Consider the following 14,006-nt stretch of genomic DNA (forward strand, 5'->3'; position numbering starts at 1 on the left):
CTGATGCTGAAGCTGTAGCTCCGATACTCTGGCCACCTGATGCAAACAGCCAACTTATTGAAAAAGACCCTGTTACTGGGAAGGACAGAAGGCAAAAAAAAAGAGGTGGAAGAGGATGAGGTGGTTAGATGGCATAACAGACTCAATGGACATGAATTTGAGCCAACTCTGGGATATAGTGAAGGACAGGGAAGCCCGGCATACTGCAGTTCATGGAGTCACAAAGAGTTGGACACAACTTAGTGTCTGAACAACCACAGAAGTAGGAAGAAATCTGAAAGAACTAGGTGGTACGAGATGACGGAAGGTCCCTGTGGCATTCTATTACTAATCCACAAGATTTTCTGTCCCTCCCTTCCCTCTTGAAGGCAGTCTTGGTTTGGCTGACTGTTCTGACCAGCAAAATATAAGAAGTAAAACACATCACTTTCTAGTGGAGACTTCAAGACCAGCAGGAACTTTGCTATGCTCCTTGACATCAAGCCACAGGTGAGCCCTAAGGGAACTCAGGATGGAGACAAATGAGCTGCCCCCTGCCAAGTCCTTAGCCACTGCACCCACCTCAAAGGCACACCTAAGGGGACTCAGCAAGGGAAAGAACAGGACACTAGCCCTAGATAGCTAAGATGCATAACAATGAGCCCAGACTCTTAAATCTTCTCGTGCAGAGAAAATTCATTAACTTGAGATATCTGGTTTTCTTTGTTGTTGTTCAGTTGCTCAGTCATGTCCTATTCTTTGCAACCCCATGGACTGCAGCACGCCAGGCTTCCCTATCCTTCACCATCTCCCAGAACTTGCCCAAACTCATGTCCATCGAATCCGTGATGCCATCCAACCATCTCGTCCTCTGTTGTCCCCTTCTCCTCCCACCTTTAATCTTTCCCAGAATCAAGGTCTTTTCCAGTGAGTCAGTTTTTTGCATCAGGTGGCCTAAGTATTGGAGCTTCAGCTTCAGCATCAGTCTTTCTAATGAATATTCAGGACTGATTTCCTTTAGGACTGACTGGTTTGATCTCCTTGCAGTCCAAGGGACTCTCAAGAGTCTTCTCCAACACCACAGCTCAAAAGCATCAGTTCCTTGGTGTTCAGCCTTCTTTATGGTCCAACTCTCACATCCATACATGCCTACTAGAAAAACCATAGCTTTGACTAGATGGACCTTTGTCGCAAGTAATTCTCTGCTTTTTAATACCATCTAGGTTTGTCATAGCTTTTCTTTAATAAACAGTAATTTGGTTTTCTTTAGTTAACAGTAATCTTTTGTAGTTTCAACTGTCTGCAGGGTCTTTCAGCTCAGTTCAGTCGCTCAGTTGTGTCCGACTCTTTGCGACCCCATGAATCGCAGCACGCAGGCCTCCCTGTCCATCACCAACTCCTGGAATTCACTCAAACTCACGTCCATCGAGTCGGTGATGCCATCTAGCCATCTCATCCTCCGTCGTCCCCTTTTCCTCCTGCCCCCAATCCCTCCCAGCATCAGAGTCTTTTCCAAGGAGTCAACTCTTCGCATGAGATGGCCAAAGTACTGGAGTTTCAGCTTTAGCATCATCCCTTCCAAAGAACAACCAGGACTGCTCTCCTTTAGGATGGACTGGTTGGATCTCCTTGCCATCCAAGTGACTCTCAAGAGTCTTCTCCAACACTGCAGTTCAAAAGCATCAATTCTTCGGCACTCAGCCTTCTTCACAGTCCAACTCTCACATCCATACATGATCACTGGAAAAACCATTGCCTTGACTAGACAGACCTTTGTTGGCAAAGTAATGTCTCTGCTTTTGAATATGTTATCTAGGTGGGTCATAACTTTCCTTCCAAGGAGTAAGCGTCTTTAATTTCATGGCTGCAATCACCATCTGCAGTGATTTTGGAGTCCAAAAAAATAAAGTCTGACACTGTTTCCACTGTTTCCCCATCTAGTTCCCATGAAGTGATGGGACCACATGCCATGATCTGTTTTCTGAATGTTGAGCTTTAAACCAACTTTTTCACTCTCCTCTTTTACTTTCATCAAGAGGCTTTTTAGTTCCTTTTCACTTTCTGCCATAAGGGTGGTATCATCTGCACGGTCTTTACTCCTATATATCCTGGCTTCTCCGTTACCTTTTTGTAGCAGTTCCAGAGAACTATCTGGAAGGCTGCGGCCTGGGTTTAAGTTCTCAGTTTTGTCTGCCAAATAAAACAGAATTCTCAACTTTTAGGTTGTGCTTTTTTCCCTCCAATTGACACAAGACAACCTGCAGCTCCCTGGAGTCACTCCTCTGGCAGCCTAGGGCCCTGGGTGACGGTCCCCAACTGAAAATGACAACACAAGTAGAGCCCCACTCATTGTGTGAGGGACTTGGAATCTGACTAAAAGAGAATCCTAAAGAATAACTGCTGTTTTAGCTACTGAGAATTTGGGAGTATTTGTCACCATATCTGACCAAGCCTCTCCTAATCTTGATTGACATGGAGTTCTGACCTGACTTGCTCAGTCGTGAGCTCCCCAGTAGATTCAAACAGGGCCTGGATGTTTGTCCAAAATACAGAGGAGGGCAATCTAAGGATTCTATACCTAATGTGGAGATTAACTACTTTTCCTACCTGATAACCTATTTATTATGGCAGCACCAAAGTTATTATAAGGAAGAGTAAATTTGTAGAAGGGGGAAAATTTTCTAGACCATTTTGAATCCTAAATTTGCATCAAAAATAGAAACAATCAGACCAGATATTGTGACACACCTTCCAGGTACAGTTGTTTAGAGAAATCAAAGTATTTAATCAGTGATGACAAGAAAGCCTATGTTGGATAAAGAAGATATGGTACATATATACAATGGAATAATACCCGGTCATAGAAATGAAGTAATGCCATTTGCAGCAACATAGACAGATCTAGAGATTATCATACTAAGTCAGAAAGAGAAAGACAAATACCATACGGTATCACTTATATGTGGAATCTACAATACGGCACAAATGAACTTACCTACAAAAAAGAGACAGACTCAGAGTCACAGAGAACAGACCGGTTGCCAAGGGGGAGGGGTGGATGGGAGAGGGATGGGTTGGGAGTTTGAGGTTAGTAACTGCAAACTATTATGTAAAGAATGAATAAATGATAAGTTCCTAATGTACAGCACAGAGAACTGTATTTAATATCCCGTGATAATGGAAAATATGAAAAATATGTATAACTGAATCACTTTGCTGTATAGCAGAAATTACACAACACTGTAAATGAACTAGACTTCAATACAATTAAAAAAAAAAAAAAAAAGCAAGTCCATCTCTCTTTAGCAAATGTCCCAAGTTCACTCCTAATGAGGCAGTAAAACACAGCAAGCGTGGGCCTTAAAGTCAGATAGACGTGGTTCAAAACTTACTTATTGTACCTCGAGAAAGTGAGTTAGTTTTTCTCAAGCACTGACCTGATGTTTTGTTCAGTTGTTCTTTGTGACCCTGTGGGCTACAGTGGGCCAGGTTTCACTCTCTCCCAGAGTTTGCGCAAACTCATGTCCATTGAGTCAGTGATTTCATCCAACCATCTCATCTTCTGTCGCCCCCTTCTCCTTTTGCCCTCAATCTTTCCCAGCATCGGGGTCTTTTCCAATGAGTCAGCTCTTCGCATCAGGTGGCCAAAGTATTGGAGCTTCTGGACTTGATATAAATAATACTGCCCATTCTGCTTTTCCCCTATGAGACTTACCTTCCCTACCCTACTCCTACCCAGAGGGATCCCTAGGGATCAAGTATTTTCAATATGCACCAGATAGTTCTTCCAGGCTCAGGCAAAAACCTACATGAATCTCATGCCCAAAGGCTCAGCTTTGTTTGGTTCAGTATTAGGATGGCATCTCCTCACTCCATTTTACCACCTGAGATATAGTTAAGCCTAGAAAGATGCATGCAGCCAGATGCTGGCCAGTGAGAAGGAAGCCTGGATATGCACAGCTCTCTACCTTTATATTAACTCCTGGCTACCCCATCCCTACTTCCTCTATGTCCCTTCCTCCCCTCAGCAAGCAAACACATATATGTAACCTCCTGTGTATACATACATTCACACACCACCACAGTATTTCATTCTGAAAATAATTTTATTATTTTACAGTTGTTCAGGAAAGTTCCTGGGTTGCTGTGACCGTGATTTGGTCATCACAGAACAAAGGATTAGAGCAGATCAGTGTGTCCACCAGTTCTCTCTCCTCTTTGGGTAGTGAGAGCAGGCAGGGGACATGTGCAAAAGGAGAAAATAACCAATCGGTAAGGATTGGGGCTGGGGAATAGGCACAAACGGAATTCAAACCTGGCTGTCATTCTCAGGCTTGGATTTAAATATTTTGTCTTCTCTATAGTCTCCCTCTATTTTATTCAGCTCCCTGTTACCACAGAGGGTAGATGACATGCAGAGAAGCTGGAGTTGAATGTCACCAACTGCAAAGCAGCTTTGGACTTCAGGAGGCTAGGGGTGGTTGTCACACCAGTCTGATCTCCCTGGCTAGGATTCAGTGCCTCACCTAGGGCTGGTTCCTAGTGTACTGTCTTAGGGGTTACCAGTGTAGAGCCCACATTGGAGGCTTATCCAGATAACACAGGAATGATAAGTATTGAATTCCACCATCCATAGCCAGCTCCTCTTGCCTTTCAGTGAAAGGAAAGGCACAGGCCACTTCATACCTCAGTACACATGTGATGATCAAGGGATAAGCAGTGGGATCCTCACCGTACAGTCCAGGACCATAAGTCTCACTCCAAGTATGTCTGAACAGACAGGGAAGGAGATGCTGTCCTCCTCTGTGATCCAACAGCTAACACCCCTGGGGAGTCCTTCCACTCTGACTCTATTTTGCCAGAGACCTAATTAGATACTCCTGTGAGGTAATATTCCCTGGAACATTCCCCCTGTCATGTTTATGGCAGGTCCACATCCTCTCTGAAGTGGGAGAAAATATAAGATACACGAGGGAAAGAAAGTATCAATCAGAATGATACTGGACTTCTGATTATTAGGTTTATTGGAACCATCCTCCTGGCTGAAAGACATTCCTCAGCATCTTTCACAGGACCATAAAATAGCAGAGCCCTGCAAAACCTGAACAAACATTGGGCTCAATAACCACTGCAGAAGTGTCAGGCCCTGGGCAGTAGGAGAAAGCAGAATCACTGGCCCCTGCAGCTCTAACCTGTGCTCATATCCACCTCTGTTTTTACAGGCACTTTCTGTGGAGAATTGGAGAAGAGGACCTGTAAGTGGGAAGACTGTTCCACTGGAATTGATGGTTTTGATGTTAGAGGTGAGGGAATCCCAAGTTCTGGGGGGAGTGGTCCAGAAGGTGAGAACTAGGTTTAGAGATGGCCTGTGAGACATAGAACGAGTAGGACATGAACCATCAGAAAGTAGACAGCTGCCAGCAGGGGCACCCTCGTCCGGGAGTGACAGAGCGAACGCAGGACCCGCTTCCATCCAGCACCACTCCGGGTCTGAAAAGAAAATGTGGAAGTCAGAGAGTTTCACCCTAGAGAGATCTGCCCTGTTTCCTTCTCCAACCACTGCAGAGAAGAGGCATCCTGAAAGGAAAGCTCCTTGGGGCCAGCAGCGTGGTACATCCCAATAGTTTCCTTCAGCCTTCCACACCCTTCCAGTCTCAGGCCCATGTTCCTTCTCCTTGACCCCTTGCCCTCAACACAGCCAGCCCGTCTGATAGCACAGTGCCCTCTCTTCAGCCTTCTCCCTTCTTACCCTCCGACAACTGCTGCTCGTAAGATCTATTAACAGCGCCTGCTCCTGGGAGCCGCAGGAGCCAATGATAGGAGACCGGGGAGAGTCCCATTCACCATGCTCCAACCTGAATTGAGGGAAAAAAAAAAAGAGGCATTGGTTCATGGCATGAGAGGCTGATCAGGTGAAATCACCCTGGACATCTTGCCATGGGATGCAGTGTAAGGGACTTGCAGCTCCCATGGCTCCGTCCCCATGCAAGGAGTGAAAGCATAGACAGGTTTCTTTCAGTAGCAGCAGCAGAGATGGTAATAATTACCAAGAACTGACTGCCTACTGTGTATCAGATGCTGGATCAGGTGCTTTACATACATTTAATCCTCAGGTTTAATGTTGGTGTTATTATCTTCAAAGTAAGACTTAAAGAGGGAAAAAGTACTTGTCCACAATGGTACATCCAGTAAGATGTAAAGCCAGAATTCAAAACCCAGCTGTGTCTCTAAACCCCATGCTCTTTTTTTCCTGCTACGCCACACCTGGCTCAGAGGAACTCTTTTAATTTTTTTCCCTGTTTATTAAAATCTAATAGGCAAAAGAATTCAAGAAAGATTTTTGTGGGGTTTTTACAATTAAACTGAACTACAGCCTCTATTGCTTTCTGTTTCATTTTTTGCTTAACTTGCTTATTTATTTAATACTGGAACTTCTCCATTTAATGAAGAAGCTGTTTTTATCCACTCAATGGTTTCTCTTAAAAACAAGAATTGACCCTCAGAATGGGAGAAAATAATAGCAAATGAAACATCTGACAAAGGATTAATTTCCAAAATATATAAGCAGCTCATACAACTCAATATCAGAAAAACAAACAACCTAATCAAAAAGTGGGGAAAAGACATAAACAGACTCCAAAGAAGACATACAGATGGGAAATAAACACATGAAAAGATGCTCAACATCACTCATTATTAGAGAAATTCAAATCAAAACCACAATGAAATATCATCTCACGCTGGTCAGAATGGCCCTCATCAAAAAGTCTACAACCAATAAATGCTGGAGAGGGTGTGGAGAAAAGGGAATGCTCCTGCACTGTTGGTGGGAATGTAAATTGATACAGCCACTATGGAAGACTGTATGGAGATCCCTTAAAAAATTAGGTATAAAATCACCATAGGACCCAGCAATCCCACTCCTAGGCATATACCCCAAGGAAACCAAAATTAATAGAGAAACATGTATCCCATTGTACACTGCAGCACTATTTACAATAGCTAGACATGGAAGCAACCTAGATGTCCATTGACAGATGAATGGATAAAGAAGTTGTGGTACATATACACAATGGAATATGACTCAGCCGTAAAGAGGAACGCATTTGAGTTAGTTCTTATGAGGTAGATACCCAGAACCTATTATACAGAGTGAAGTGAGTCAGAAAGAGTAAGATAAATACCATATTCTAACACATATATATGGAATCTAGAAAAATGGTACTGAAGAATTTATTTACAGGGCAACAGTGGAGAAACAGACATAGAGAATAGACTTATGGACATGGGGAGAGGGCAGGAGAGGGTGAGATGTGTGGAAAGAGGGACATGGAAACTCAGATTGCCATATATAAAATAGATAGCCAACTGGAATTTGCTGTATGGCTCAGGAAACTCAAATAGGGGCTCTCTATCAACCTAGAGGGGTGTGACGGGGAGGAAATGGGAGGGAGTTTCAAAGGGAGGGGACATATGTATACGTATGGCTGATTCATGTCGAGGTTTGACAGAAAACAGCAAAATTCTGTAAAGCAATTATCCTTCAAAAAAACACAAAAACAAACAGAAACCCATGAGAACTGTATCAAGGGGCTGCAAGTAACACAGCACACACTTGATCAAGCATTTGCCTAGAGGGATGCACTTAATTGTGTGGGGAGGCTGGAACTCTACTCCTGATGTTTCCTCCACATGAAGGGATGTTGATTAGCCTAAAACTCCTGCACTGTCTTTACAGGGCCCACACTTTTCTCAGGAGTGAAGGAACACTTTAATCTGATTTGTGAGCCTGGAAAAGAAACTTAATGTGCCCAGCCTAGCTCCACCCTGCCTGTTCTCCTCATGAGAGCCCGACTGGCTGCAAAGGACCCCTTCTGTGTCTGTTCCTCCATAAGATAAGCTTTCTAGGGGCAGCCTTGATGCAGACAGCATGGTCTGGCACCATGCAGGTCAGTCTGTCACTGTCTGTAGGCCAGGCTGAGTAAGGCTGAGAGGTTTGTAAGCATTGGTGAGCTGCTTTTAAACGGTAAGCCCACTGAGCTCCATTGGCATTGTGGAGTGTGTCGGGTGCTAACAGGACAACAGCAGTGCCAGGTCTGGGGAGGCAGCGCTCGATTAGCTGCCTCGGTTTCCATTCTGCATCAGGGCCAAAGAGGGAATTGTGGATGGGCTGAGCTTGGATTACCATGGCTTGCCTTGATCCCACTCTTGCTACAGCACCCATCTCAGGATGAGAACTAGATCCTTTTTGTTCCCAAGTCTGGCCATGAAATGCACACAAGTACAATCAAAAAGGGCTTCTCTGGTAGCTCAGCTGAAAGAATCCACCTGCAATGCAGGAGACCCTAGTTTGACCCTTGGGTTGGGAAGATCCCCTAAAGAAGGGATAGGCTACCCACTCCAGTATTCTTGGGCTTCCCTGGTGGTTCAGACAGTAAATAATCCACCTGCAATGTGGGAGAACTGGGTTTGATCCCTGGGTTGGGAAGATCCCCTGGAGGAAGGCATGGCAATCCACTCTAGTATTCTTGCCTGGAGAATCCCCGTGGACAGAGAAGCCCGGTGGGCTACAGTCCACAGGGTCACAAAGAGTCGGACATGACTGAGCGACTAAGCACACACACACAGAGAATCAGAAAGGGTCAGAAATGAAGAAAGGCTGTGTCCTTCAGTCCTTTACCGCCTGATCTGCTCCTCGGCCATGGAGAGGGCAGCTTCAGCAGCCGCTCTTTGGTCTCGTTCTTCTTCCAACAGTTTTCTCAATTCGTTCATCTCCTGTTTAGTGTTGCAGAGCTGCTTCTGGGCCTCAGAAAAGCTTCAGGACAAAAGGAAAACAACAGCATCACTAGATGCAGGACAGAGTTGCTGATACAGGGATTCGAAGTCTTCCCAAGGTTATAAAGCATGGACATTTATAGAAGGCTGTACAAACACAATGAGTATTTTAAAAGAACGCCTGTCTAAGGATTAAATAAAGCTGCAGGAAATGCCGTAAGAGATTTTAAGGACTTCTGAATATCTCTCATCTGAATATCATAATCTTAGTAAAATATGTGTGAGTAGGGAGGGTCTGTTTCACACACTACTCACACACAATTTGTTATTATAATTGTTACTTTATAATCCTCACATTAATCCTGTGAGGCCAGTAAGAAAAGATGACACATTAAATCCATACAATGGACTCCCATTCTAACTAGATGACCACCCAAGTGCTGCCTACACAGCACACACTCCAGGGTTGAGAGCTGCTCCCCCACCTTAGCTGTGGCTCGCTCAGTTCTTCAGCATCTCCTTTCCTGTGACCACCATTCTTTTCCTGGGGAGCTCCTGGAGCAACATCTATATTTAGTGGCCCCTGGAAGAATAAGTTTAGTAATTCAGTGATGAAACCACTCAAGAAACTGTGCTTAGGCAAAATGAGAACTTGCTTAAGGCAGAATGAGAACTTGCTTAGGCACTGGAGAAAAAAGAAATCTTGGAGAGGAATACCTGTTTTATCACTCTCTTCAAGTTCAGATTTAGAAGTAAGAATCTTCTGCTCTAATAATCTCCTACATAAAACTCATCATTAGATTTTCCTCCAGATTCTCATTCTTGAATCTCTCCTCTCAAAAGTTTCAAGGCTTGTCACTGAATCCCACTTTCTTCTACTGGAGACTCATCTACTTTCCAGAAGCCACTCTGGTCCCTGCCTGATTCAGCCACTCCTCCCCTCCCCTCTCCTCTTCCTGCCATGTCCTATTCCCCTCCACTCATTCCCAGTCTTCATTGACTTCAACAACCTCTCCTCTCCACTGGTGTCAACAACGCTGCCAACTTTGTTTCTCAGGTCCAAATCTTCCTACCGCTTTCCTATTACCTGAAGCAAAAAGCCTTCCAAAAGCCTCAGTCATCACTGTTTACCACTCACTTTTTTATTTCTCTTCCACCACCTCACTCAATGGACATGAGTTCGAGTAAGCTCCAGGAGTTGGTGAGGAACAGGGAAGCCTGGTGTGCTGCAGTCCATGGGGTCACAAAGAGTCGGACACAACTGAGCGACTGAACTGAACTGAACCTCACTGATGATCTTTTTCCTTCTAATCCGTTCACTCTTCAGCTTTTCTTGGACCTTATTCCTTCACTCCTCTCCTCACTGTTTCTATCACACCTATTTAATCTTCAGCCTGAAGACATCAGCCTTTTCGATGCTTTGCTTTATGCTTTATCATCCGTGCTCAATTTCCCAACACTTTCCCCAGCCCCTCACCTTCTCACTCACAGCTTGCAGCTCTTGAACCTGCTTCTCCAGGACTGCACAGTGATTGAAAAGGTCACTGTAGTGCTGCTGGTTCTCACGGAGACTCTGACTGGTGTCACAGAGCTGAATAGAAAGGGTATTTTTCTCTTCCAGCAGTTGAGAGAACTGAAATAGGAGAGACGATAAGCACTAGCCCACAGGACTGTTTCACCAGGAGCAGGCAGTGTGCATGCTCAGTCATGTCTGACTCTTTACAACTCTGTAGTCCACCAGGCTCCCTGTCCGTGGGATTTTTCAGGCAAGAATACTGGAGCAGGTTGCCATTTCCTCCTCTAGGGGATCTTCCTGATCCAGGGATCGAATCTGCATTTCCTGCATCCTGCACTGGCAGGAAGACTCTTTACCACTGAACCACCTGGGAAGGCCCACGATCAGGTAGAGATATAAACAAAGTCTGAGCATCCATGGAAAGAATTAGGGTGGCGGCTTGGAAAGGAGACATTCTATGCTGACAGCCCATCTGCTACTACCCATACTAGAGCCCAAGAAGCAGTGCTCCTAGTTAGCTGGGACCCAGTTAGTGGAAGCTTTAATATCCCCAAACTATGAACTCCATGAGGGATCACTGTGTATCCTCAATACCCAGCATATGGCTAGGCTCACAGAAGGTAGATAATAGTTATTTGTTTGCTGAATGATGAATAAGTGAATGATCAACCCTAGGGATGGAGATGTTCTCATTCTTGATCTAGGTGCTGCTTATACAGGTGTCCTCACTTCGTGAAAATATACCAGACTGTATTTGTGATTTGTGTGCCTTTTTGGTGTTTTACCCCACTAAAATATTTACATGAAAAATGTTTCACTGGCTATTCACTGCAGTTTCAAGTACCATCCTAGAAAGACAAATGCCCAGAGTAACTCACAGTCTAATCTTCAGGAAAGCAAATACAACAAGGTTGAGATGGGATCTACTTTGTAGAAAGAGGAGGTGTTAAGAGCTATGAAGGGCAGAACTTTTTGGAAACAACTGAGTAGGCTGAAAGAGGAACTGGGTAGGATCTGCTATGGAGTCTCCCCACCATAGCACCCCCTGAAAACTCCCAGAAAACACCCCCAACAAAGGGTCTGTAATTTTACCAATTCACTGTGACCAACTAACCTACTTTAAAAAACGCAAATTTTAAATGCAAATTTTTTTTAACTCTGCCAGAGTTAACAGTGTTATCAGTCTCTGATACTTCAATGTTAGTTGAATTTAACAACATTTAATGAGTGCCTTCTACACAAACCAGGGGCTTCCCTGGTGACTCAGACGGTAAAGCATCTGCCTACAGTGTGGGAGACCCGGGTTTGATCCCTGGGTCAGGAAGATCCCCTGGAGAAGGAAATGGCAACCCCCTCCAGTATTCTTGCCTAGAAAATTCCATGGACAGAGGAGTGTGGTAGGCTACAGTCCATGGGGTTGCAAAGAGTCAGACACGACTGAGCTACTTCACTTTCTTTCTTCTTTCTTTCTACACAAACCAGGCACTGTGTTTTCCATGTACATTACCATCTTTATCCCAGACTGACCTGCTGCTAACATTTGGGGCAAATTACTTAATATCTCTGGGCCTTAATTTCCTCATCTGTGTACAGCCTATTGATCTTTACCGTTTTTGGATCACAGATCCCTTGGTGAATGCCTGAGTTTTTGTGATGAGAAACTTACACACACAAACACATCATTTTGTATATAATTTTTGGACATTTATATTGATAGCCCTCCTGAAAGCTAATTTTTGGATCCCAGAGTCTAAATGATCACTCAAATTCCTCCTGGCACTAACATAAACTACCTAGCTGGGTTCCTCTGAAGAAGGCAGAACTGGGTGAGGTGCTGCCAGAGAATAATCTGACTAGTCAGAGACAACAGGAGTATAAAGATTCATAAGATGGTGAGGGGAGGGAAGCAGGTGATGAAGGAAGAGAAGCCAAAGAATGGATGAGGGGACAAGACAGATATGAGAAGGCACTGAGAATAATTTTCTTTTTTCCTGCCTTGCCCTTTGCTCTAGGGACCAGATGGCAAAGCAGCTCTTCCCATAGAAAGAGGTCCATCTACTCCTGCATGCTTCCTAGAGTGTCTAGAGTGGCCAGCCTGGGGTTCAGGAAAAAGCAAATTGGCTTCTTTAATTCCACAACATTAGATACACAGTGAGGAAGCTTACAAATGGAGTAGTATGAAAAGCAGACCCCTCACCTCTTTCGCTCTGTCTAATCACATATGCAAGCCTCCTTCCTGAGACTCTTCCCTGCCACACACTAGTGAGAAATACCGGGGAGCTTGCTGGAGGATTTGTGAGAAGTTATGGGAAGATGATGTTGGGTAGGATGTCTTCCTAAAGGAGTTGGCTTTTATCATTCTTATTGAATGGGCTTCTCCAAATCACTCCCAAGGGCTCTGCAAAGGCGAGGAAAAAGAAATGGCCCTGTGTCTGGTGCTTTAGGGTGAGGGATCCAGGCTCTGAGAAAGGTAAAACTTTTGTTTTCTAATAGAGCTAGAGCCTAAGCTTAAACAGCTTCTACTTACCTTCTTGCTTCTAGTCATGGAAACAAGAAACTGAACTTCAGGCTAGCAGAGAACACATACCTTGCTGTTCAGTTGCTGAATTCTTAACTCCTTTTGGTGAATTTCTTTTAAGCTGTCATTGAGCTGAGTCCTAAGATGCTCTGTCTCATAAACTAGGTTTTGTGATCCATTGAAGGAAACTGATGTCTCTGGGGATGCCTGCCAGGATATAAACACTGATAAAACTCTCTCCTAACATTGTGCATACTTAAATCCTTCCCTCCAGAAACCCTGCCCACCTCACAGGAAGTCATCAGATGGCTTGCCTAATAGTGGCAGATGAGCACTTGGCTTGCAGGAAACTAAACGTTTCCTCCAACCAGCAATCAGCATTGGAATTACTCACCTGTCTTTGGTACTGCACTTTGTGGGTCTCAGTCTGTGAGGAAGAAGATCTCAATTCCCTCACAAGGTTCTGCAGATGGCTGAGCTGCTGATCTTTATCTGCGATAGCCATAAAGTACTGCTCCTTCATTCTCCTCTCTTGCATTTCCCAGGAATTCTTCTCTATCCTAGAGAAAATATGAAATAGGCATAGGCAAAAATATACTTGTGAGACAAAGATGAATAACTACGTATTCGAAACATGTAATGGGATGTAGAGATATAGTTGAAAATACACAACCAGAGCGAAATTTATGTTATAAATAGAATTGTGCAGCAAGATGATGAAGAGGAACTTAAAAGAGAACTGTAACTGGCAGGACTGGGGAAGATTTCACAGAAAACAGGTATTTGATCTGAACCCTGAACAATGAGTCAGGTTTCCATAATGGGAAAAGCATTCCAGGTGGAGAATAGAACAAAAGTACAAGAATGAATGAATATACACAGTGATTTTTGGAATTGTTGTAGCACATAGTGTGGTGAGTGGATAGAGCAGGGAATGAAGGTGAAGAGGAAAGAAGTCAGATCCTGTGGGGCACTGAACACCATACTGAATAAAACTTACTCTGTAAGCAATGGCTGCTGATGCTAAGTCACTTCAGTTGTGTCTGAATGGCAAACCACTGTAATTCTTTAGAACAACATCAGGGTTATGAGGGTGCCACTGTAGAGTCTGAAGGAGCTGAGTTCAAATGCTGGCTCTGTTCTACACTAGGCATGAGACCCTGAGTAAAAGTTACTTAATCTCTCTAAGCCTCATTGATGAAATGGGAATAAATGATC

The 14,006-nt window shown here is 44.2% G+C and overlaps 1 protein-coding gene across 8 annotated transcripts in view; it reads right to left on the bottom strand.

Annotated features, from left to right (window-relative positions):
• Nucleotides 1–4,066: 4,066 nt before the first annotated feature.
• The window catches only part of GOLGB1 (golgin B1), a 76,411-nt gene continuing 66,471 nt past the window's right edge, over nucleotides 4,067–14,006 (bottom strand). For 5 of the 8 annotated variants that reach the window (XM_061402382.1, XM_061402291.1, XM_061402208.1 and 2 more), the window contains 7 exons: nucleotides 13,183–13,348; nucleotides 12,858–12,995; nucleotides 10,232–10,387; nucleotides 9,240–9,337; nucleotides 8,660–8,794; nucleotides 5,729–5,834; nucleotides 4,067–5,469 (listed from right to left, as the gene is read on the bottom strand). In XM_061402382.1, coding sequence (XP_061258366.1) covers nucleotides 5,335–5,469; nucleotides 5,729–5,834; nucleotides 8,660–8,794; nucleotides 9,240–9,337; nucleotides 10,232–10,387; nucleotides 12,858–12,995; nucleotides 13,183–13,348 — 934 coding nt within the window. In that variant the 3' untranslated portion in view covers nucleotides 4,067–5,334. The remainder of the gene's footprint in view (nucleotides 5,470–5,728; nucleotides 5,835–8,659; nucleotides 8,795–9,239; nucleotides 9,338–10,231; nucleotides 10,388–12,857; nucleotides 12,996–13,182; nucleotides 13,349–14,006) is intronic. The other 3 variants (XM_061402462.1, XM_061402617.1, XM_061402627.1) reach the window with 2 other exon arrangements.

The sequence above is a fragment of the Bos javanicus genome, chromosome 1, assembly GCF_032452875.1.
Source record: "Bos javanicus breed banteng chromosome 1, ARS-OSU_banteng_1.0, whole genome shotgun sequence".
Lineage (NCBI taxonomy): Eukaryota > Metazoa > Chordata > Mammalia > Artiodactyla > Bovidae > Bos > Bos javanicus.